The sequence below is a fragment of the Anomaloglossus baeobatrachus genome, chromosome 4 (assembly GCF_048569485.1).
Source record: "Anomaloglossus baeobatrachus isolate aAnoBae1 chromosome 4, aAnoBae1.hap1, whole genome shotgun sequence".
Classification (NCBI taxonomy): Eukaryota; Metazoa; Chordata; class Amphibia; order Anura; family Aromobatidae; genus Anomaloglossus; species Anomaloglossus baeobatrachus.
The window spans coordinates 569,629,737-569,655,813 of NC_134356.1; the positions used below are offsets into that span (position 1 = coordinate 569,629,737).

Sequence of the window (26,077 nt, forward strand, 5' to 3'; positions counted from 1 at the left end):
CACAAGTTTTGATATTTTAGCTGTTTACAAAAACATGTTCAGAAATACAATTATATATATAATATGGGCTGAAAGTGCACACTCCCAGCTGCAATATGAGAGTTTTCACATCCAAATCGGAGAAAGGGTTTAGGAATCATAGCTCTGTAAGGCATAGCCTCCTCTTTTTCAAGGGACCAAAAGTAATTGGATAAGGGACTCTAAGGGCTGCAATTAACTCTGAAGGCGTCTCCCTCGTTAACCTGTAATCAATGAAGTAGTTAAAAGGTCTGGGGTTGATTACAGGTGTGTGGTTTTGCATTTGGAAGCTGTTGCTGTGACCAGACAACATGCGGTCTAAGGAACTCTCAATTGAGGTGAAGCAGAACATCCTCAGGCTGAAAAAAAAGAAAAAATCCATCAGAGAGATAGCAGACATGCTTGGAGTAGCAAAATCAACAGTCGGGTACATTCTGAGAAAAAAGGAATTGACTGGTGAGCTTGGGAACTCAAAAAGGCCTGGGCGTCCACGGATGACAACAGTGGTGGATGATCGCCGCATACTTTCTTTGGTGAAGAAGAACCCGTTCACAACATCAACTGAAGTCCAGAACACTCTCAGTGAAGTAGGTGTATCTGTCTCTAAGTCAACAGTAAAGAGAAGACTCCATGAAAGTAAATACAAAGGGTTCACATCTAGATGCAAACCATTCATCAATTCCAAAAATAGACAGGCCAGAGTTAAATTTGCTGAAAAACACCTCATGAAGCCAGCTCACTTCTGGAAAAGTATTCTATGGACAGATGAGACAAAGATCAACCTGTACCAGAATGATGGGAAGAAAAAGGTTTGGAGAAGAAGGGGAATGGCACATGATCCAAGGCACACCACATCCTCTGTAAAACATGGTGGAGGCAACGTGATGGCATGGGCATGCATGGCTTTCAATGGCACTGGGTCACTTGTGTTTATTGATGACATAACAGCAGACAAGAGTAGCCGGATGAATTCTGAAGTGTACCGGGATATACTTTCAGCCCAGATTCAGCCAAATGCCGCAAAGTTGATCGGACGGCGCTTCATAGTACAGATGGACAATGACCCCAAGCATACAGCCAAAGCTACCCAGGAGTTCATGAGTGCAAAAAAGTGGAACATTCTGCAATGGCCAAGTCAATCACCAGATCTTAACCTAATTGAGCATGCATTTCACTTGCTCAAATCCAGACTTAAGACGGAAAGACCCACAAACAAGCAAGACCTGAAGGCTGCGGCTGTAAAGGCCTGGCAAAGCATTAAGAAGGAGGAAACCCAGCGTTTGGTGATGTCCATGGGTTCCAGACTTAAGGCAGTGATTGCCTCCAAAGGATTCGCAACAAAATATTGAAAATAAAAATATTTTGTTTGGGTTTGGTTTATTTGTCCAATTACTTTTGACCTCCTAAAATGTGGAGTGTTTGTAAAGAAATGTGTACAATTCCTACAATTTCTATCAGATATTTTTGTTCAAACCTTCAAATTAAACGTTACAATCTGCACTTGAATTCTGTTGTAGAGGTTTCATTTCAAATCCAATGTGGTGGCATGCAGAGCCCAACTCGCGAAAATTGTGTCACTGTCCAAATATTTCTGGACCTAACTGTAGATATATATATCTGTTCGGAAAGGCTGTATACCCTTTTCCCATATACCCTCAGTGGTCACTCTCCTAAGAGACAACAGCATGTCGTCCACAAGGAGCAAAGCTACTAAGGCACAGATTTTTTTCGCGGCCTGTACCTCTTGTGGGGCTATGTTGCCTGCGGGATCCACCTACCCCCACTGTGATCAATGCTTGACTCCTGCCACGCTTGCTCAGCCGGAGCCTCGGGCACTTGTGGGCCCCTCGGCTCATGTAGATCCCCCGACTCCCCCTGAGCAGTCTGCAGGGACAGAGTCACCGTCGTTGGCCTCTTTCGCTGCGACACTCTCCCAGTCACTTTCTCAATCCATTGCACAGTCTATGGACAAATGGTCATCTAAGCTCCTTGAGGCTTTGCAGTCCAGACCGGGCCCTTCACAGACCCCGGCCCCTGTTAATTTGTCTCCTCCAGGCCCCTCTCGGCCCGCGCCGCAGCGCGCTCCCAGGATAGCCTCTAGGTCCCAGGCGGAGGACTCCTGCCCGGATCGCAGCCCCAGGCCGGCTAAGCGGCCTCGCTGGGACTCTTCCCCGGCCTCCTCACGCTGCTCTGGATCCCAGCTTGATGACTCTCAGGAAGACGAGGCGGACGTGGGAACTCAGGGCTCTGACCCTGACTTCACCCTTAACCTTGATGCCCCTGAGGGGGACGCCTTGGTAAATGATCTTATCTCGTCCATCAACCAGGTGCTGGATCTCTCACCCCCACCTCCTCCTGCAGAGGAGCCGGCTTCTCAGCAGGAGAAACACCAATTTCGATTCCCCAAACGTACGCGCAATACGTTTTTTGATCACTCTAACTTCAGGGACGCTGTCCAGAAGCCCAGAGCGGTCCCGGACAAGCGCTTTGCTAAACGGCACACTGACACGCGTTACCCCTTTTCACCTGTTGTCGTTAAGGGCTGGGCACACTTCCCCCAAGGTGGATCCTCCAGTCTCTAGATTGGCTGCTAGGTCCGTTGTGTCTGTTGCCGATGGCGCATCCCTGAAGGATGCCACTGACAGACAGATAGAGCTCTTGGTGAAGTCTATTTATGAGGCCACGGGCGCGTCTTTCGCCCCGGCCTTTGCGGCCGTGTGGGCTCTCCAAGCAATCTCGGCATGTCTGACTGAGATTAATGCCGTCACGCGGAATTCTGCTCCGCAGGTTTCTTCCTTGACCTCTCAGGCATCAGCACTTTCGTCCTACGCCATGAATGGACTCCACTAGCCGTACGGCTGTGGCATCCGCTAACTCCGTGGCAGTCCGCAGGGCCATGTGGCTGCGCGAATGGAAAGCAGACTCTGCTTCCAAAAGGTTCTTAACTGGTTTGCCTTTTTCTGGCGACCGTTTGTTTGGCGAACGGTTGGATGAGATTATTAAGGAATCCTCGGGAAAGGACTCCTCCTTACCCCAGTCCAAACCTCAGAGACCTCAGCAGAGAAAAATCCAATCGAGGTTTCGGTCCTTTCGTCCCTCCGCCAAGACCCAATCCTCGTCCTCCAACCGGCCGGAGAAAGGCCAGAGGAACTCCTATGCGTGGCGGTCCAAGTCACGCCCCCAAAAGGCTGCGGGAGGCACTGCCTCCAAGACGGCCTCCATATGACTCTCGGCCTCACCTAACCACATCCTCGGTCGGTGGCAGGCTCTCATGCTTTGGCGACGCCTGGTGGCCACACGTTCAAGACCGATGGGTGAGAGACATTCTGTCTCATGGTTACAGGATAGAGTTCAACTCTCGTCCTGCGGCTCGTTTCTTCCGAACCTCCCCACCCCCCGCACAGGCCGACGCTCTTTTTCAAGCAGTAGATGCTCTAAAGATAGAGGGAGTTGTGATTCCCGTTCCCCTTCAGGAACGTGGTCGCGGATTTTACTCCAACTTGTTTGTGGTGCCAAAAAAGGACGGGTCATTCCGTCCCGTTCTGGACCTCAAGCTGCTCAACAGACATGTGAAAACCAGACGGTTTCGGATGGAATCTCTCCGCTCGGTCATCGCCTCGATGTCACAAGGAGACTTCCTAGCATCGATCGACATCAAAGATGCTTATCTCCATGTGCCGATCGCACCCGAACATCAACGTTTCCTGCGTTTCGCCATCGGGGACGAACACCTCCAGTTCGTGGCATTGCCTTTCGGCCTGGCGACAGCCCCACGGGTTTTCACCAAAGTCATGGCATCCATCGTGGCGGTCCTGCACTCTCAGGGCCACTCGGTGATCCCTTACTTGGACGATCTCCTAGTCAGGGCCCCTTCTCTGGTGGCGTGTCAACGAAGTCTTACCGTCACTCTGGCGACTCTCCAGCAGTTCGGGTGGATCATCAATTTCCCGAAATCCAAGTTGACGCCGACCCAATCCCTGACTTACCTCGGGATGGAGTTTCATACCCAGCCAGCGTTAGTCATGCTACCGCGGGACAAACAGCTTTCTCTGCAGGCGGGGGTACAGTCACTTCTTCGGAGTCAGTCACACCCCTTAAGGCGCCTCATGCACTTCCTGGGGAAGATGGTTGCAGCTATGGAGGCAGTGCCGTTCGCGCAATTCCATCTACGGCCACTCCAATGGGACATTCTTCGCAAATGGGACAAGAGTGCTGCTTCCCTCGACAAGAACATATCTCTTTCCCTCGCAACCAAAACATCACTTCAGTGGTGGCTCCTACCCACATCTCTGTCCCGGGGAAAATCCTTCCTACCCCCAACCTGGGCCGTGGTCACCACGGACGCGAGCCTGTCAGGTTGGGGAGCGGTTTTTCTCCACCACAGGGCTCAAGGAACCTGGACTCCAATAGAATCGTCCCTTCAGATCAATATTCTGGAGATAAGGGCAGTATATCTAGCCCTATTGGCTTTCCATCGCTGGCTGGAGGGCAGGCAGATCCGAATCCAGTCGGACAACGCCACTGCCGTCTCCTACATCAACCACCAAGGCGGCACTCGCAGTCGTCAAGCCTTCCAGGAAGTCCGGCGGATTCTGCAGTGGGTGGAAGACACAGACTCCACCATCTCCGCAGTTCACATCCCGGGCGTAGAAAACTGGGAAGCAGATTTTCTCAGTCGTCAGGGCATGGACGCGGGGGAATGGTCTCTTCACCCAGACGTGTTTCGAGAGATCTGTCGCCGCTGGGGAACGCCGGACGTCGATCTCATGGCGTCACGACACAACAACAAGGTCCTGGCCTTCATGGCACGGTCTCAGGATCACAGAGCTCTGGCAGCGGACGCTTTGGTCCAGGATTGGTCGCAGTTTCGACTGCCATACGTGTTTCCCCCTCTGGCGATGCTGCCCAGGGTACTACGCAAGATCCGGTCCGAATGCCGTCGCGCCATTCTCGTCGCTCCAGACTGGCCGAGGCGGTCGTGGTATCCGGATCTGTGGCATCTCACGGTGGGTCAACCGTGGGCACTTCCAGACCGCCCAGACTTGCTGTCACAAGGCCCGTTTTTCCATCTGAATTCTGTGGCCCTCAACCTGACTGCGTGGCCATTGAGTCATGGCTCCTAGCGTCTTCAGGGTTATCTCAGGATGTCATTGCCACCATGAGACAAGCCAGGAAACCAACGTCCGCCAAGATCTATCACAGGACTTGGCAAATCTTCTTATCCTGGTGCTCTGATAACTGTTTTCCTCCATGGCCGTTTGCATTACCCACATTTCTTTCATTCCTACAATCTGGAATGGACAAGGGTTTGTCCCTCGGCTCTCTCAAGGGCCAAGTGTCGGCGCTCTCCGTCTTTTTTCAAACTCGTCTAGTCCGCACGTTCCTGCAGGGGGTTTGCCACATGGTTCCACCTTATAAACGTCAGTTGGAACCTTGGGATCTTAACAGGGTCCTGACGGCTCTTCAAAAGCCGCCTTTTGAGCCGCTGCGGGATGTCTCTCTCTCCCGTCTTTCTCAGAAGGTGGCCTTCCTGGTGGCAGTCACATCACTTCGCAGAGTGTCTGAGCTTGCAGCGCTGTCATGCAAAGCTCCCTTCCTGGTTTTCCACCAGGATAAGGTGGTTCTGCGTCCTGTCCCGGAATTTCTCCCTAAGGTGGTATCCTTTTTTCATCTAAATCAGGATATCTCCTTGCCTTCCTTTTGCCCTAATCCAATTCACCAGTGTGAAAAGGATTTGCACTCTTTGGATCTAGTGAGAGCACTCCGGGTCTACGTGTCTCGCACGGCACCCCTGCGCCGTTCAGACGCGCTCTTTGTCCTTGTCGCTGGCCAGCGTAAGGGATCTCAGGCCTCCAAGTCAACCTTGGCTCGGTGGATCAAGGAACCGATTCTCGAGGCCTACCGTACTTCTGGGCTTACACTTCCTTCAGGTTTGAAAGCCCATTCTACCAGAGCCGTAGGTGCGTCCTGGGCATTGCGGCACCGGGCGACGGCTCAGCAGGTGTGTCAGGCAGCTACGTGGTCTAGTCTGCACACTTTCACGAAACACTATCAAGTGCATACCTATGCTTCGGCAGACGCCAGTCTAGGTAGGAGAGTCCTCCAGGCGGCGGTTGCCCACCTGTAAGAGGTGGCCATTTTCAGCTCTTGTTATTGAGGTATTGCTTTACCCACCCAGGGACTGCTCTTGGACGACCCAATTGTCTGTTTACTTACCGTAAATTCCTTTTCTTCTAGCTCCTATTGGGAGACCCAGCACCCACCCCTGTGCCCTTCGGGCTGGTTGTTCTTTTGTGTACACATGTTGTTGATGTTGATTTGTTCTTTGGGTTCATGTTCTTCAGTTCTGCGAACATCCTTCGGATTGAATTTACCCTAGACCAATTTATAAGTTTTCTCCTTCCTGCTTTTGCACCAAACTGAGGAGCCCGTGATCCATGGGAGGGTGTATAGGCAGAGGGGAGGGGTTACACTTTTTTAAAAGTGTAATACTTTGTGTGGCCTCCAGAGGCAGAAGCTATACACCCAATTGTCTGGGTCTCCCAATAGGAGCTAGAAGAAAAGGAATTTACGGTAAGTAAACAAAATTCCCTTTTTTTTTCAATTTTTTCCTCCTCTAAAACAAGGGTGCGTCTTATAGTCCGGTGCGTCGTATAGTCCGAAAAATACGGTATATATAAACGCTATCCAAAAAAAGTACAATTTGGCACTGGATACACTAACTTTATATGGGCTAATCCTAGTTATTCTCTGTAGGCAACTCCTTTCTGGCTACACTTTAACACATAATCCCAACATGGCACAATTTGGGAATGGAAAACCAGTGGCGGATCTTCCTCGGTTGTGGGTACGATGTGACAGCACAGATATAGAAAGTACCTGTTGGCTTGGAGCCGAGTCTATCAAAACCAGCAGGAATGAGATCACTGGAATGAGCTTCCATATGGTAACATGCGCAGGTCAGTATAATAGTTGCTCCTGAGCGAACAATCACAAACTGTGTAAGTCTATTGTGGCTCTCAAACGTACATTGAGAAGTGAGCTCTGGCTCACCCAGAAAACATTGGAGTAATTTGGCAGGTCACAAACAGCAGAAGACAACCAGAGTGTCATCGATAACAGAAGATGTCGACTGGTATTTTGCCAAGGGCAGGGAACTTGCATTAGTGATAACACGCCGCTGGTGAGATAAAAAAAAAACCCAAAACACTGGAGCTGTGATTTAACCTTGCGTAACTTGCATTAAAGTAGTAGTGTGTTATTGGAACTACGTAGTTCTTGCAAACCATAGTACTACTATTACATTACAATGGTGGTGTGCACACCGGAGTTGTCGGCCTTATTATTTGCCGGTGCCAGCTGACCAGACGACGGTCACACTATATTGGCCATGATCAAACATAACATAACACCGATCTTAGCCCATTAGATGCCCCTTAGATGCCTCAGTTGTTGTTTACAGCAGCTATAAGTATTAGACAGAAGGATAAGCTCCATCTCTGACATTAGCCCCCCTATGTGACAGGAGATGATGGATTGCCAGGGGACTAACAGTGTCTTTCAGACCTGCTATGTACATGTGCCTACAAGACCTTGCATGTGTACAAAGTTTAATATGAAGGGTCAAGTAGGCTGCCTGGCAATTTTATAGTCAATACTCTGCAACAAGTATCTTCTCAAAAATTCAATTTAAAAAAAGTAGTTAGTTTGGTTTTTTTGTTTTGTTTTTCTATTCTTTTCTTTTTTTGTGTACAAGTATAAGGTATTAAAAATCTATCTAAGATTGGTATTGTCATAATCACAACGACTCCCAGAATAAAATTATCATTTGCACATCAGCAGATGACTGGAATGGGACATCATAACATGGGCCTTTGATGCCGTCCTGTTCGTCACCTGAAGGCTGCATCCAGTCACAAGTCCTCCCAAGATTTGTGCTTTGCAGATTTGGAAATATATAGAAGAATTCTAATGCAATCTTGCTATATTATTATTATTATTATTATTATTATTATAGAGCCATTTATTCCATGGCGCTTTACAAGTGAAAGGGGTATACATAAAAACAAGTACAACAATCATTAAAGGAGTTGTCCGACATTAGCTTAACAAAAATGTTTGAGTTTATCTGTGCTGTATTGTCATATAAATCACACCTACATTGTTATTTCTTTGTCGCTCCATTGGGAGACCCAGACAATTGGGTGTATAGCTTCTGCCTCCGGAGGCCACACAAAGTATTACACTTTAAAAAGTGTAACCCCTCCCCTCTGCCTATACACCCTCCCGTGCATCACGGGCTCCTCAGTTTTATGCTTTGTGTGGAAGGAGGCACACATCCACTCATGCATTCTACATATTAGTTATATCGGTTGGAAGAAAAGAGGGCCCTCACGGGGCCCCCGGCATGTTCCCTTCTCACCCCACTACGTCGGCGGTGCTGTTTAAGGTTGAGGTACCCATTGCGGGTACAAAGGCCGGAGCCTCATGCCGTCTCCTTCACCATCCCTTAGCGGCTCTGGGAGAAGTGGGATCCTGACCGGTCATCCATTTACTGGGACCGTGCTCCCTCCGCAGCCCCTGTGGGAATTTGCCGGACAGGAGTCTATTCATCCTCAGGGACCGGGCCCTGCATCTCTAAGGTACTCTGTGTCCCCATGGGGACTGTGCAGGGAGCGCCTTCTTCCCGGACGCTGCAGCTGCTGATTTGAGAAGACCGGCGGACTTCCGCGCCTGCTTGTCGGCCGCGGTCTTAAATTTAGTCCCCGGCTTCATCGCGGCCTAGTAGCAAAAATCCCGCCCCCGGGCCTGCCTGTCAGGGGTAAGGGCGGGACTGCCGACCTGACGTCGGATGTGAGGGCCGGAGCATCCTGTATGTTTCCTCCCCCCTCACTGATCACTGTGGGGACCCCAGATTCCCGCACTTTTCTAGCGCCGCCCACGGCTCCACTCCTCCCCTGAGAGCTCCGGCAGCCATTTTTTGGCATTCTGTAGGTGGAGGATTATCAGGAAAGAGCTCTGCAGCTCTGGGAGACCTAAGGCAGGGAATCTGGAGGACACACACTCCGCTTTTTAGCGGTCGGTAAGCCACACCGGTCACCCGGTGCTGGTCCCCCTAGGGTGCCGGAATAGATACGTATTTATATATATATATTTCTGTTCGGTCGGGCTGTATACCCTTTCCCATATACCCTCAGTGATCACTCTCCTAGGAGACAACAGCATGTCGTCCACAAGGAGCAAAGGTGCTAAGGCACAGGGTTTTTTTGCGGCCTGTACCTCTTGTGGGGCTATGTTACCTGCGGGTTCCACCTACCCTCACTGTGAGCAATGCTCGACCCCTGTTTCGCTTGCTCAGCCGGAGCCTCGGTCACTAGTGGGCCCCTCGGCTCATGTAGACCCCCCTGCTCCCCCTGTCCAGGCGGCAGGGACAGAGTTCGCCTCTTTTGCTGAGAAATTCTCTGAGTCACTTTAACAATCCATGGCTCAGTCTATGGACAAATGGTCTGCCAAGCTGCTAGAAGCTTTGCAGTCCAGACCGGTCCTTACACAGGCCCCGGCCCCTGTTGGATCGTCGCCTCCAGGCCCCTCTCGGTCCGCGCCGCAGCGCGCTCCCAGGTTGGGCCCTAGGTCTCACGTGGAGGACTCCTGCCCGGACCACAGTCCTAGACAGGCTAAGCGGGCTCGCTGGGAATCTTCCCCGACTTCTTCACGCTGCTCGGGTTACCATCTTGAGGACTCTCTGGAGGACGAGGCGGACGTCGCAGCTCAGGGCTCTGACCCTGACGTCGCCCTTAACCTTGATACACCTGAAGGGGACGCCTTAGTGAATGATCTTATCTCGTCCATCAACCAGGTGTTGGATCTCTCTCCCCCGCCTCCTACTGTAGAGGAGTCGGCGTCTCAGCAGGAGAAACACCAGTTTAGGTTCCCCAAACGTACACGTAGTGCGTTTTTCGATCACTCTAACTTCAGAGATGCTGTCCAGAAGCCCAGAGCGGTTCCGGACAAGCGCTTTACTAAGCGCCTTACTGACACACGTTACCCCTTCCCCTCTGACGTAGTTAAGGGTTGGGCTCAATGTCCCAAGGTGGATCCTCCAGTCTCTAGGCTGGCGGCTAGATCTGTGGTATCGGTTGCAGATGGCTCATCACTAAAAGATGCCACTGACAGGCAGATAGAGCTCCTGGTGAAATCCATCTATGAAGCCACGGGCGCGTCTTTTGCCCCGGCCTTTGCAGCCGTGTGGGCACTCCAAGCTATCTCAGCTTGTCTGGCTGAGATTAATGCGGTCACACGTAATTCTGCTCCGCAGGTTGCGTCTTTGACTTCTCAAGCATCAGCTTTTTCTTCCTACGCCATGAACGCAGTCCTAGACTCTGCTAGCCGTACAGCGGTGGCATCCGCTAATTCTGTGGCAGTCCGCAGGGCCATGTGGCTGCGCGAATGGAAGGCAGACTCGGCCTCCAAGAGGTTCTTAACCGGTTTGCCGTTTTCTGGCGACCGCTTGTTTGGCGAACGATTGGATGAGATTATTAAGGAATCCAAGGGAAAGGACTCCTCCTTACCCCAGTCCAAACCTAAGAGACCTCAGCAACGAAAAATACAATCAAGGTTTCGGTCCTTTCGTCCCTCCGCCAAGCCCCAATCCTCTTCGTCCAGCAGGCCGGAGAAAGGCCAGAGGAACTCCTATGCGTGGCGGTCCAAGTCACGCCCCCAAAAGGCTGCAGGAGGCACTGCCTCCAAGGCGGCCTCCTCATGACTCTCGGCATCCCCGAGCCGCATCCTCGGTCGGTGGCAGGCTCTCCCGCTTTTGCGACACCTGGTGGCCACATGTTCAAGACCGATGGGTGAGAGACATTCTGTCTCACGGTTACAGGAGAGAGTTCAGCTCTCGTCCTCCGACTCGTTTCTTCAGAACCTCTCCGCCCCCCGCTCGGGCCGACGCACTTTTTCAGGCAGTGGACGCTTTGAAGATAGAAGGAGTTGTGATCCCCGTTCCCCCTCAGGAACGTGGTCGCGGCTTTTACTCCAACTTGTTCGTGGTGCCAAAGAAGGACGGATCATTCCGTCCCGTTCTGGACCTCAAACTACTCAACAGACATGTGAGCACCAGAAGGTTTCGGATGGAATCTCTCCGCTCGGTCATCGCCTCGATGTCACAAGGAGACTTCCTAGCATCGATCGACATCAAGGATGCTTATCTCCACGTGCCGATCGCACCCGAACATCAACGCTTCTTGCGTTTCGCCATCGGGGACGAACACCTTCAGTTCGTGGCATTGCCTTTCGGCCTGGCGACAGCCCCACGGGTGTTCACCAAAGTCATGGCATCCGTCGTGGCGGTCCTACACTCTCAGGGCCACTCGGTGATTCCCTACTTAGACGATCTCCTAGTCAGGGCACCTTCTCGGGTGGCGTGTCAACACAGCCTTACCGTCGCTCTGGCGACTCTCCAGCAGTTCGGGTGGATCATCAACTTCCCAAAATCCAAGTTGACACCAACCCAATCACTGACTTACCTCGGGATGGAGTTTCATACACAGTCAGCGGTAGTCAAGCTACCGCTGGACAAACAGCTTTCTCTGCAGGCAGGGGTGCAATCACTTCTTCGGGGTCAGTCACACCCCTTGAGGCGCCTCATGCACTTCCTGGGGAAGATGGTGGCAGCGATGGAGGCAGTGCCGTTCGCGCAATTCCATCTGCGGCCACTCCAATGGGACATTCTCCGCAAATGGGACAGGAGGTCGACTTCCCTCGACAGGAACGTCTCTCTTTCCCTTGCAACCAAGACGTCTCTTCAGTGGTGGCTCCTTCCCAATTCTCTATCGCAAGGAAAATCCTTCCTACCCCCAACCTGGGCTGTGGTCACCACGGACGCGAGCCTGTCAGGGTGGGGAGCGGTTTTTCTCCACCACAGGGCTCAGGGAACCTGGACTCCGGTAGAGTCTTCCCTTCAGATCAATGTTCTGGAGATAAGGGCAGTGTATCTAGCCCTATTGGCTTTCCATCGGTGGCTGGAGGGCAGACAGATCCGTATCCAGTCGGACAACGCCACTGCCGTCGCATACATCAACCACCAGGGCGGCACGCGCAGTCGTCATGCCTTCCAGGAAGTCAGGCGGATTCTGCAGTGGGTGGAAGCCACAGCCTCCACCATCTCCGCAGTTCACATCCCGGGCGTAGAAAACTGGGAAGCAGATTTTCTCAGTCATCAGGGCATGGACGCGGGGGAATGGTCTCTTCACCCAGACGTGTTTCGAGAGATCTCAACAACAACAAAGTCCCGGCATTCATGGCTCGGTCTCAAGATCACAGAGCTCTGGCGGCGGACGCATTACTTCAGGATTGGTCGCAGTTTCGACTGCCTTATGTGTTTGCTCCTCTGGCGATGCTGCCCAGAGTGTTACGCAAGATCAGGTCCGACTGCCGTCGCACCATTCTCGTCGCTCCAGATTGGCCGAGGCGGTCGTGGTACCCGGATCTGTGGCATCTCACGGTGGGTCAACCGTGGGCGCTTCCAGACCGCCCAGACTTGCTGTCACAAGGGCCGTTTTTCCATCTGAATTCTGTGGCCCTCAACCTGACTGTGTGGCCATTGAGTCCTGGCTCGTAGCGTCTTCAGAGTTATCTCAGGATGTCATTGCCACCATGAGACAGGCCAGGAAACCAACGTCCGCCAAGATCTATTACAGGTCTTGGCAAATCTTCTTATCCTGGTGCTCTGATAATGGTTTTACTCCATGGCCGTTTGCCTTACCCACTTTTCTTTCATTCCTTCAATCCGGAATGGACAAGGGTTTGTCACTCGGCTCTCTCAAGGGACAAGTATCGGCGCTCTCCATATTTTTTCAAAAGCGCCTAGCCAGGCTTTCGCAGGTCCGCACGTTCCTGCAGGGAGTTTGCCACATAGTCCCACCTTACAAGCGTCCGCTGGAACCCTGGGACCTTAACAGGGTGCTAACGGCTCTTCAGAAACCACCTTTCGAGCCGCTGTGGGATGTCTCTTAATCACGTCTTTCGCAGAAGGTGGCATTTCTAGTGGCAGTTACATCACTCCGAAGAGTGTCGGAGCTTGCAGCTCTGTCATGCAAAGCCCCCTTCCTGGTCTTTCACCAGGATAAGGTGGTTCTGCGTCCTGTCCCGGAATTTCTCCCTAAGGTGGTATCTCCTTTTCATCTCAATCAGGATATCTCCTTACCTTCATGTTGCCCTAATCCAATTCACCAATGTGAAAAGGATTTGCACTCCTTAGATCTAGTGAGAGCACTCCGACACTACGTGTCTCGCACGGCGCCCCTGCGTCGTTCAGATGCGCTCTTTGTCCTTGTCGCTGGCCAGCGTAAGGGTTCGCAGGCTTCCAAGTCAACCTTGGCTCGGTGGATCAAGGAACCGATTCTTGAAGCCTACCGTTCTTCTGGGCTTCCGCTTCCTTCAAGGCTGAAAGCCCATTCTACCAGAGCCGTGGGTGCGTCCTGGGCATTGCGGCACCGGGCTACGGCTCAGCAGGTGTGTCAGGCAGCTACCTGGTCTAGTCTGCACACTTTCACGAAACACTATCAGGTGCATACCTATGCTTCGGCAGACGCCAGTCTAGGTAGGCGAGTCCTTCAGGAGGCGGTTGCCCACCTGTAAGAGGGGGCCGTTTCGGCTCTTTTTTATCGAGGTATTCTTTTACCCACCCAGGGACTGCTTTTGGACGTCCCAATTGTCTGGGTCTCCCAATGGAGCGACAAAGAAGAAGGGAATTTTGTTTACTTACCGTAAATTCCTTTTCTTCTAGCTCCTATTGGGAGACCCAGCACCCGCCCCTGTGCCCTTCGGGCTGGTTGTTCTTTTGTGTACACATGTTGTTCATGTTGAATTGTTCTTTTGGTTCATGGTTTTCAGTTCTCCGAACATCCTTCGGACTGCATTTACCTTAGACCAATTTATAAGTTTCCTCCTTCCTGCTTTTGCACCAAAACTGAGGAGCCCGTGATGCACGGGAGGGTGTATAGGCAGAGGGGAGGGGTTACACTTTTTAAAGTGTAATACTTTGTGTGGCCTCCGGAGGCAGAAGCTATACACCCAATTGTCTGGGTCTCCCAATAGGAGCTAGAAGAAAAGGAATTTACGGTAAGTAAACAAAATTCCCTTCTTTTTGTTTTCCAACTTTTGTTCCTCTTGAATTCACCTTTTATTCTCTGCAGCTCTTGTTTACATTCAGATCCAGCAAACTGACCACTTCCTGTGCAAAACCTCAGTCAGAGCTGTCACCACCCACCCCAGTGTCCAGCCCCGCCCCCTGCACACACATTCCCTGTCAGTATTCTTCCCCAGCACCTGACCTAATATCACTACTGCATTGCAAATAACAGCCCCACATCGGGCTCTGCACCGCACACGCACACATATGGCTCTGCACCGCACACGTATGCTCTGCACCGCACACATATGGCTCTGCACCGCACACATATAGCTCTGTACCGCACACGCACACATATGGCTCTGCACCGCACACATGGCTCTGCACCGCACACGCATGGCTCTGCACCGCACACGCACACATATGGCTCTGCACCGCACACGCACACATATGGCTCTGCACCGCACACGCACACATATGGCTCTGCACCGCACACGCACACATATGGCTCTGCACCGCACATGCACACATATGGCTTTGACCCCGCACATATATGGCTCTGTACCGCACACGCACACATATGGCTCTGCACCGCACATGCACACATATGGCTCTGCACACGCACACATATGGCTCTGCACACGCACACATATGGCTCTGCACACGCACACATATGGCTCTGCACACGCACACATATGGCTCTGCACCCCTCCCCCCCCCATAGGGAACACATGTAGGGAGTACATACTCACCCGTCCTCGGTCCCCGCCGCTCCTGCATGTTCGCACGCTGTCTGTGCTCTGGACATATCAGCACAGTAGTGACGTCACCGCTGTGCTGAAGAGAGCACAGACAGCCGGAGGGACAGTGATGAGAAGCAGCGCTGCGCTGCTTCTCATCAGCACATTCAAATGTACCGGCATCGGTGATCTGTGATGCCGGTACATATGAATGTGCGATCCTGGGCAGGGGGCCCGGTGCTGGCGCTGACACCACGGCAGCCGCCGCCAGGCCCCTCCCCCAGGGCACGGACCCCACAGCAGTGCAGGGGGAGGTTACTGGAGAGTAAAAGAGGTGCGGGGGAATGTGTGGGAGGGTGCAGGGAAGGGGGCGGGGCTCATCGCACTGTACAACCCAGCAGGGAGGCGACATGCTGTTCCACATTTGCATGTCAACATGGCCCTGCCCATGTTGACATGAAATGACCGGAAGCAGCAAAATCGCGGCAGGAGCGGTCACATGACCGCTCTGAGCCGGGGGGAGAGGGGCTGACAGCAGGGCAGGTAAGTGGTCTCTATCTACTTACCTGCCCCTATGTAGCCCAATAGGGAAATTAAAAAAAAAAAGTCAAAGAAGCCGGATAACCCCTTTAACAATACAAAACAGACAGGTAAAGGAGGAGAGAGGACCCTGCCCGCGAGGGCTCACAGTCTACAGGGAATGGGTGATGGTACAATAGGTGAGGACAGAGCTGGTTGCGCAGTGATGTACAGGACTGAGGGCTATTGTAGGCTGTAGGCTTGTCGGAAGAGGTGGGTCTTCAGGTTCCTCTTGAAGTTTTCCACGGTAGGTGAGAGTCTGATATGCTGAGGTAGAGTGTTCCAGAGTATGGGGGAGGCACGGGAGAAATCTTGTACATGATTATGGGAAGAGGAGATAAGAGTGGAGGAGCGGAGGAGATCTTGTGAGGATCTGAGTTTGCTTGTATGTCTTGGTTAGAGTTTTGAACTGGAGTCTTTGGGCAATGGGAAGCCAGTGAAGGGATTGGCAGAGAGGAGAGGCCGGGAATAGCGGGGGAGAGGTGGATTAAGCATACCAAACATAACATGTTTCTATGTAAACTTGGCACATCTTGGACCGGAAATACAAATTTGCACCTTATATGAGCAAGTATAAATTTCTGACATCCATTCTAGGTATTTTGATGACCTGACAGTGGATTGTGTCTAAGCCTAGTTTCACACATCCTTTTTTTCGCCAGTTTGGCATGACAACATGTGACCGGAGCTTGTCGTGCTGCCACTGTACTGTATACACTGTACTGGAGTGCGCCGGATCCTCCAAACCGGCGAAAAAGAAGGATGTGTGAAACTAGCTTTAGAGATTAGCCATGCCACTTTTATTGCCCTTCTTCCAAAGCATCAAAAGAAAAGTCTCCTATTTTACCAGGGCTATAGCATAATGTTAATTGGTGTAAAGCCTATTATAATTTCTATTCATGTCTCTCTCCAATGTGAAATGGAGACAGACATGAGGCGTTGATGCTGATGTTTTCCTGATGTCCACGGAATTATGTGACTGTAAAAGATGAGTTTTGGCTCATACAGACCCTACATCACATTGGTATATTCCCCGGTACTGTTACCTGTAGACCTTTCTTGTTTATTACAGGTCCAACAACTGACAAATCTTCTTTTCCAAGTCTTGAAGCGCTGAAGAAATCCCACAAGGAAAGACACCATTCTTCTGCAGTAAGTCCGTGAATCATATTACATTTTACACTTAACCAATTACCGTATTTTTCGGATTATAAGATGCACTTTTCCTACCAAAAATATGGGAGGAAAAAGAGGGGTGCGTCTTAAAATCCAAATATAGCTTACCGAGGGGGCGGTCTGTGCGGCGACCGGGTGCGTTCCAGCGGCCAGGTGCCAGTGGCTGCGTGCGGGTGGCCGGCTGCCTGTGGCTGCGTGCGGGCGGCCGGGTGCCTGTCGGTGCTGACTGCCTCTGTCCTGGAGGCTGCCTGCCTCTCTGTGCGGGTGGGCGGGCAGGTGGCCTGCTGGCTGCCACTCTGTGCGGGCGGTGGCTGTGCGGCAGGTGTCCCAGTGTGTCCGAGGTCCCAGTTTCAAATGATGGCGCCGGGAGTCAGCGCGTGTGCAGATGGAGCCCTTGGATGAGAGCTTCATCTGCACATGTGCTGCTCTAGGCGCCATAATTTGAATCGGGATCGCGGACAGACTGGGACACTCACAGCACCGGCCTGCTCCACCACTGACCGCCGCTGCTGCCGCCACCACTGACCCGCCGCTGCTGCTGCCGCCACTGACCCGCTGCTGCTGCTGCCGCCACTGACTCGCTGCTGCCGCCACCAGGACCCGCTGAGGCTGCCAGCACAATCTCTGCCTCCTGTTACCCCGCTTCACCACCAATGCTGCCCCCCTCCGGTGAGACAACACCGGAGTATAAGACGGACCCTATTTTTTATTTTTTTACCTTTTTTTTTATCTTTAAATTTGGGGTGTGTCTTATCCAGTGCGTCTTATAAAACGAAAAATACAGTACTTTAGATTCATTTGCATTTATTGGGAATTATCAGTCTGCCATGCAGCTTAAAAATCAGCGACCTCAAAAATAATTAACCATTCCTGTAGCTATATAGTGATAAGCCATAACAATAAAACAACTTGTCTAAAGCCCGCTTTACACGCTTCAATATATCTCACAATCCGTCGTTGGGGTCAAGTTGTAAGTGACGCACATCCGGCATCGTTTGTGAGGTATCTGCGTGTGACAGCTACGTGCGATCAGGATTGAACGCAAAACCGTTGATCGCAAACACATCGTATCTTTGTCTAGAATTGAGCGTTTTGTTGCACGAACCTAGTCAATTGTAACGTGTGACATCCCTCATACGATTTTGGTGTCTGATGCTATGTGCGCAGGTGTGCGCTCTGCACCGCAGCTTAAAAAAGGTCCGCTTCAGAGCGCAGCTGAAAAGCTGCGTTCTGAAGCGCCTCACAATGTCTGTCATTCACTAATCTCTGTCAGTCGGTCACTATCTCTGTCCCTCACTCTCTGTCCATGTCAGTCTATCCCCCTCTCTCATATACTCACCGATCCCCGGCGCTGCACGGCATTCACACTGCTCCGGCGGCTTTTACTGTTTTGAAAAAGCCGGCCGCCCATTAAACAATCTCGTATTCCCTGCTATCCCCGCCCACCGGCGCCTATGATTGGTTACAGTGAGACACGCCCCCACGCTGAGTGACAGGTGTTACACTGCACCCAATCACAGCAGCCGGTGGGCGTGTCTATACTGTGTAGTGAAATAAATAATTAAATAATTAAAAAAAAAACGGCATGCGGTCCCCCCCAATTTTAAAACCAGCCAGATAAAGCCATACGGCTGAAGGCTGGTATTCTCAGGATGGGGAGCTCCACGTTATGGGGAGCCCCCCAGCCTAACAATATCAGCCAGCAGCCGCCCAGAATTGCCGCATACATTAGATGCGACAGTTCTGGGACTGTACCCGGCTCTTCCCGATTTGCCCTGGTGCGTTGGCAAATCGGGGTAATAAGGAGTTATTGGCAGCCCATAGCTGCCAATAAGTCCTAGATTAATCATGTCAGGCATCTATGAGACACCTTCCATGATTAATCTGTAAATTACAGTAAATAAACACACACCCGAAAAAATCCTTTATTAGAAATAAAAAACACAAACATATACCCTGGTTAACCACTTTAATCAGCCCAAAAAAGCCCTCCATGTCCGGCGTACTCCAGGATGCTCCAGCGTTGCTTCCAGCGCAGCTGCATGGAGGTGACCGGAGCTGCAGAATACACCGCCGCTCCTGTCACCTCCACGCAGCTAATGAAGGCAATAGCGCGATCACCTGAGCTGTCACTGAGGTTACCCGCTGTCACTGGATCCAGCGGTGGCCGCGGGTAACCTCAGTGACTGCTCAGCTGATCGCGCTACTCACCTCAGTTGCTGCGTGGAGGTGAGAGGAGCGGCGGTGAGTAGCGCGATCAGCTGAGCTGTCACTGAGGTTACCCGCGGCCACTGCTGCATCCACCGCTGGATCCAGTGACAGCGGGTAACCTCAGTGACAGCTCAGCCGATCGCGCTGCTGTCTTCATTAGCTGCGTGGAGGTGACAGGAGCGGATGTGTCTTCTGCTGCTTCGGTCACCTCCATGCAGCTGCGCTGGAAGCGACGCTGGAGCATCCTGGAGTACGCCGGACATGGAGGGCTTTTTTGGGCTGATTAAAGTGGTTAACCAGGGTATATGTTTGTGTTTTTTATTTCTAATAAAGGATTTTTTCGGGTGTGTGTGTTTATTTACTGTAATTTACAGATTAATCATGGAAGGTGTCTCATAGATGCCTGACATGATTAATCTGGGACTTATTGGCAGCTATGGGCTGCCAATAACTCCTTATTACCCCGATTTGCCAACGCACCAGGGCAAATCGGGAAGAGCCGGGTACAGTCCCAGAACTGTCGCATCTAATGTATGCGGCAATTCTGGGCGGCTGTTGGCTGATATTGTTAGGCTGGGGGGCTCCCCATAACGTGGAGCTCCCCATCCTGAGAATACCAGCCTTCAGCCGTATGGCTTTATCTAGCTGGTTTTAAAATTGGGGGGGACCGCACGCCGTTTTTTTTAATTATTTAATTATTTATTTCACTACACAGTATAGACCCGCCCACCGGCTGCTGTGATTGGGTGCAGTGTGACACCTGCCACTCAGCGTGGGGGCGTGTCTCACTGTAACCAATCATAGGCGCCGGTGGGCGGGGATAGCAGGGAATACGAGATTGTTTAATGGGCGGCCGGCTTTTTCAAAACAGTAAAAGCCGCCGGAGCAGTGTGAATGCCGTGCAGCGCCGGGGATCGGTGAGTATATGAGAGAGGGCTGCTAAACTCAGGAGTTTAGCGGTCACCGGTGAGTCTTCACTGGTGACCGCTAATCAGGACGCGACACAGACAGAGCCGCAGCATGACAATGAAGTTGGGTGAGGTTCACCCGAGTTCATTCTGACAGTGCGGCTCTTTCTGTGTCTGCTGTCATCTGCCATTCAGCTCTGCTACATGGCTGTCTGTGTCTGCTGTTAGCGGCCATGTAGCAGAGCTGAATGGCAGATGACATAGTAAAAACGCATCCCTACACATTACACACGCTTGTCAAGTCAATAAATAAAAAAAAACAAGGTGCCCAATGCATACGTCACAGAACACATGATCTAAAGGATCGCACATAAAATTGATCAATTTAACATAGACTACTAACGCACGTGTGACAGCAAATGACCGACCTACGTGCAATCTCCTAAGATCCCATATGCAACTTGGGCGTGTCACATCGCAAATGCGATTGTACAACTAATTGCAACGTGTAAAGCAGGCTTAACAGTTGTCGCTTTTTTTTTTTTGTGTGTTGTCAAAAACACTGACCTGAGGAGGCATACACTGCGCAAAACACATGTTCAATCCAATTGAAGTTTAGGAATTTGGAGGCAAAGTATTTATATGGAATAATTTAATATGGAGAAATCAGGTCAATGCCTCCTGGTCCCATTCAGTGATAATTCATATGTCATGGTAGGGTGTGGTGCAATGAACACTGGGCTGGGATCCATGTAAGCAACTCCAAAAATTCAAACAAATGTGAAAAAGCTCCAAGACCACAACAAAAATATATATAAAAAAATACTCATACTTACAATGCAAAAATGGTGAGCTCTTAAATGCAAAATAAATGGTTTCTGAAACACTATACTAAAGCCCCCATCACATTTAATGATTTTTCAGCGATCCCGACAACGATACGACCTGATAAGGATTGCTGGTAAGTCGCTACGGGGTCGCTGGTGAAATGTCAAACAGTCAGATCTTCCCAATGACGCAGCAACGATACAGAGACCGTAGCGACCTGTATAACGATCTCTGGTCGTTGGGACCCTGATCTCTGAGTCGTCAACGAGGTTGTTGGTAAGGCATCAAACACACCGATGCATCCTGCCCAGCAGGACCTCGACGATCAAAAAATGGTCCAGCGATCTCACAGCAGGAGCCTGATCGCTGCTATGTGTCAAGCCTAGCGAGATCCTTGGCGAGGTCGTGATGCATTACAGAATCTGTGACACAGCAGCAATCTCGCTATGTGTGAAGGCACCTTATGATCCACCTTCTCCATGAAGGATATATGAATGAACCAAAGCTAGGGTTAGCCATGCAGTGACCATTTTTAGCTATGAAAAAAGCTCCATTAGAGGATCCAAAATGTGTAAGCTGTGGGAGTATTTTTAAGATTCCAAACTTTTCTTGAATCAATTTTGTACAATACTCAGAAGAAAGAGGGATTAGGAAATACATCTCTAACAATGCTTAGGTACGTGGCATCTGTCATACTAACATACACATGAATGCCAGGACACATTGCATGATAACATAGTGTGGGAGGGAAATTATGTTTCAGACTAAGCTACCTTCTACTATTTCTCCAGTCCAGTTCTGATGCTCATGTGTCCACTGTAAGCATTTTTGTCAGCGTAAAAGGGTCAGCATGGGCATTGTAACTGGTGTGCATACGTAGCTGTCTGATATCTTTATGAGATAAGGGTGGCTCTTGCTGGCCCAAATGAATGAATTGATAACTGGCACAAACCTTCACTTAGTCCTCTTTCACACATCCGTGAAAATAACGCACGTTTTACACGGACGTGTCAAAGGTGCGTATTGCCCTCTGTGTGCCGTGTTTATGGCACACGTGTTCTCCGTGTGCTATCCGTGATAACGCACGGAGAACAGGAACTTTCTGCTCACCTGTCCCGGTCACTGCTGTCCGTGGTGCTGATCTACGGTTTCCGGTCCTGCCGACTCCCTGCTGCTGCTGCTTCCGGCTGCAGTGAAGTGAATATGCAATGAGCATAATGAGCGGGGGTCGGAAACAAGTGACAGCAGTGGCAGAGACAGCAGAGCTGGAGAAGGTGAGTATAGAAATTCCTTTTAATTCACACACGTGTGTTTTCTCTGGTGCGTGTCACATGGATCACATCCATTTGGTCCATGTGACGCCCGTAATGCCGGAAAAAAAACGGACATAACTACGTGTGAAGCACACGGGCACACATATGCTCCACACGGTCCATGGCAAAAACACGCGCGTGAGCGCAGATCCATTGATTTTAGTGGGTCTACGTGTGCCCGTGTCTTTGGCACATGAGGAAACGGACCAAACACGTACCGGAGACACGGACGTGTGAAGGAGGCCTTAGACTCAGGCACCAACAAGGTGGCTGCTATGGGCTGGTATTATTAAAGATGAGTTAATTGGACCTTTTTTTGGCCACAGGTTGAAAATATACTCAATATCAACGCCCAAACCTACTGCCAATTTTTAAAATGGTTTCTTTAAGCAGTGGTACAGGGAAATGTCTGCATATTTCAAGAAAATCATGATTTTTATGCATGACAATGCTCCATCATTTGTTAAAAAAAAAAAAAAAAAGTCTCCGCTGCTTGGCTACCAGGAAAGGGTTTCAGTATGTAAGAATGACATGGCCCCTTCCTCACCTGACCTAAACCCTATTAAGAACTTGTGGGCCCTTCTTAAACAGGAGATATGCAGTGAAGGAAAACAGTCACCTCTGATCATTGTCTGGGAGGCTGTGGTTGGTGCTGCTCATAAAACTGATCGTCAGCAGATTAAGAAACTGAAAAGGCCCCTTTACACACTGAGACTTTCAGCGATCCCACCAGCGATCCCAACCTGGCCGGGATCGCTACAAAGTCTCTGGTGAGCTGTCAAACAGGCAAACCGGGCCAACGACTCAACAGCGATCCGGACCTGCAGAACGACCTAGCTAGTCAAACACTGGAAACGAGTGATGTGTCACAATATCTGTCAATCACTATTCTCTGTCAGTCGGTCTCTCCCTCTCGGTCTCTATTCTCTCTCTATCGGTCCGTCACTACCTCTGTCCCTCTCTCACAGTCTGTCGGTCATTTTTCCCTCCTCTCTCATACTCACCGATCCCCGATCCCCGGCACGGCGCTGCACGGCATTCACACTGCTGCGGCGGCTTTTACTATTTTGAAAAAGCCGGCCGCTCATTAAACAATTTCGTATTCCCTACTTTCCCTGCCCACAGGCGCCTATGATTGGTTGCAGTGAGACACGCCCCCACGCTGAGTGACAGGTGTCTTACTGCAACCAATCACAGCAGCCGGTGGGCGGGTCTATACTGTGCAGTGAAATAAATAATTAATTTAAAAAACCGGCGTGCGCCCCCCCCCCCCACCCAATTTTAATACCAGCCAGATAAAGCCATACGGCTGAAGGCTGGTATTCTCAGGATGGGGAGCGCCACGTTATGGGGAGCCCCCCAGCCTAACTATCAGTCAGCAGCCGCCCAGAATTGCCGCATACATTATATGCGACAGTTCTGGGACTGTACCCGGCTCTTCCCGATTTGCCCTGGTGCGTTGGCAAGTCGGGGTAATAAGGAGTTATTGGCAGCCCATAGCTGCCAATAAGTCCTAGATTAATCATGTCAGGCGTCTCCCTGAGATACCTTCCATGATTAATCTGTAAATTACAGTAAATAAACACACACACCCGAAAAAATCATTTATTAGAAATAAATAAAAAACACAAACAAATTCCCTCATCACCAATTCAATCAGCCCCAAAAAGCCCTCCATGTCCGGCGTAATCCACGGACCTCCAGCGTCTCTTCCAGCTCAGCTGCATGCAGGTGACAGGAGCAGCAGAAGACACCGCCGCTCCTGTCTGCTCTACACAGCTAATGAAGACAGCCGCGCAATCGGCTGAGCTGTCACCGAGGTTACCCACTGTCACTGGATCCAGCGGTGGCCGCGGGTAACCTCAGTGACAGCTCAGCTGATCACGCTACTCACCTCAGTTGCTGCGTGGAGCTGACCGGAGCGGCGGTGAGTAGCGCGATCAGCTGAGCTGTCACTGAGGTTACCCGCGGCCACCGCTGCATCCACCGCTGGATCCACCGCTGGATCCAGTGACAGTGGGTAACCTCGGTGACAGCTCAGCCGATCGCGCGGCTGTCTTCATTAGCTGCGTAGAGCTGACAGGAGCGGCGGTGTCTTCTGCTGCTCCTGTCACCTGCATGCAGCTTTGCTGGAAGCGATGCTGGAGGTCCGTGGATTACGCCGGACAAGGAGGGCATTTTGGGGCTGATTAAGTTGGTGATGAGGGAATTTGTTTGTGTTTTTTATTTCTAATAAATGATTTTTTCGTGTGTGTGTGTTTATTTACTGTAATTTACAGATTAATCATGGAAGGTATCTAGGGGAGGCGCCTGACATGATTAATCTAGGACTTATTGGCAGCTATGGGCTGCCAATAACTCCTTATTACCCCGATTTGCCAACGCACCAGGGCAAATCGGGAAGAGCCCGGTACAGTCCCAGAACTGTCGCATATAATGTATGCGGCAATTCTGGGCGGCTGCTGACTGATATTGTTAGGCTGGGGGGCTCCCCATAACGTGGCGCTCCCCATCCTGAGAATACCAGCCTTCAGCCGTATGGCTTTATCTGGCTGGTATTAAATTTGGGGGGAACAGCACGCCGGTTTTTTAAATTTTTTATTTATTTCTATACTCCATAGTGACACGCCCACCGGCTGCTGTGATTGGGTGCAGTGAGACACCTGTCACTCAGCGTGGGGGCGTGTCTCACTGCAACCAATCATAGGCGCCTGTGGGCGGGGAAAGTAGGGAATACGAAATTGTTTAATGAGCAGCCGGCTTTTTCAAAATAGTAAAAGCCGCCGCAGCAGTGTGAATGCCGACAGAGAGAGAATAGAGACCGAGAGGGAGAGACCGACTGACAGAGAATAGTGATTGACAGATATTGTGACACATCACTCATTCCAGTGTTTTAAGTCCCCTTTACACACTGAGATTTTGCTGCACAGCGGGAAACAAAGGACCAAAGAATGGTCCTGAACGATTTGTAGTGATCAGCAACTTCACAGCAGGGGCCAGGTCGCTGATGTGTTTCACACACTGCAATGTCGCTGGGGAGGTCGCTATTACGTCACAAAACCGGTGACATTACAGCGATGTCGTTTGCGATGTTGCAGTGTGTAAACCCACCTAAAGACTCCATACTTGGAAGACTTATGGCTGTTACTGAAAAGAAGGGCGGCTGCTATATTGGTCACTGATATTTTTTATGGAAATGTCTGAAATGTATTTTTGTACATTTTGAGTTGTTTAGTTAACTAATGAAAACATACAATTGAGATGGGAACATTTTTATTTAGTTGCCCAAGAATTCTGCATACACTTGTCTGTGTGTGCAGAATTCTTGGGCAACTAAAAAGGCAAAACCTTACTTTTATTTTCTTAAATATTCAGGTTTATTAACCTTTTGAGAGTGACAAATTTCCTAATAATTGTGCACTGTGTGTAGACTTGTAAAATAACCCAGCTCTCCGTTTTATTTTTATTTTTTTTAAGATGCAAACAAGAGGATTTGCTTGCTATGATCTATTCAACCCCGGTACAATTGAGAACTCTATTATAGAATCACAGACCAGCGTCACAGTGGAGTTTATGTGGAATGGAGTAGACCGTATCCTTCAGATGCCGCCTTTGACGTCTGCTTCAACGCTGGTATGACTTGTATTTTATTACTTAGGAACAAATCAAGTTTCGTATCATTTGCATTTTCTTTTCTTCACACCTCCTTGATTTCTGCTTTTTAATCCTTTAGAATATCAGAGTGGAGTCTGGAGATGTTCGTAGTCCTGTGTACCCAGTGTATAAAGAGCTGGATTTCCTACTGGTAGGCCAACTATCTTTATTTATATAATATATTTATATATTTTGCTTATATTGGTCTATTCTATAGGGCAAACTAGACCAGGATCCTGTCCCTCTCTCTCTCACCCCCTGGAATAAAAAAAACACATGGCACGCTGCCATCTACTGCTGAATAATGCTGGAGCGCAGTGGCGCCCCTTGGGGGTTTCATCTGCACACTGGTCTAATAAATGAAGTTGATACTTTTTTTTTTTTTAATGAAATTAAACTTTTTTTTATTTTTTTCCCGGTAGATTTTTTTTTTTATTTGTTAATTCTGTTTAATGTTCATGATTACTGGGGAGGACACGCCTTTGCTGCTATAAACCATTTAAGGAAAGGGCGATTTTTTTT

At 50.3% G+C, this 26,077-nt stretch overlaps 1 protein-coding gene across 2 annotated transcripts in view; it reads left to right on the forward strand.

The window, feature by feature from the left end:
- The window catches only part of ZWILCH (zwilch kinetochore protein), a 117,278-nt gene that overhangs the window by 22,799 nt on the left and 68,402 nt on the right, over nucleotides 1–26,077 (forward strand). For both annotated transcript variants that reach the window (XM_075346057.1, XM_075346058.1), the window contains exons 5-8: nucleotides 6,775–6,977; nucleotides 16,538–16,617; nucleotides 25,379–25,534; nucleotides 25,635–25,706. In XM_075346057.1, the coding sequence (XP_075202172.1) occupies nucleotides 6,775–6,977; nucleotides 16,538–16,617; nucleotides 25,379–25,534; nucleotides 25,635–25,706 (511 nt within the window). The remainder of the gene's footprint in view (nucleotides 1–6,774; nucleotides 6,978–16,537; nucleotides 16,618–25,378; nucleotides 25,535–25,634; nucleotides 25,707–26,077) is intronic.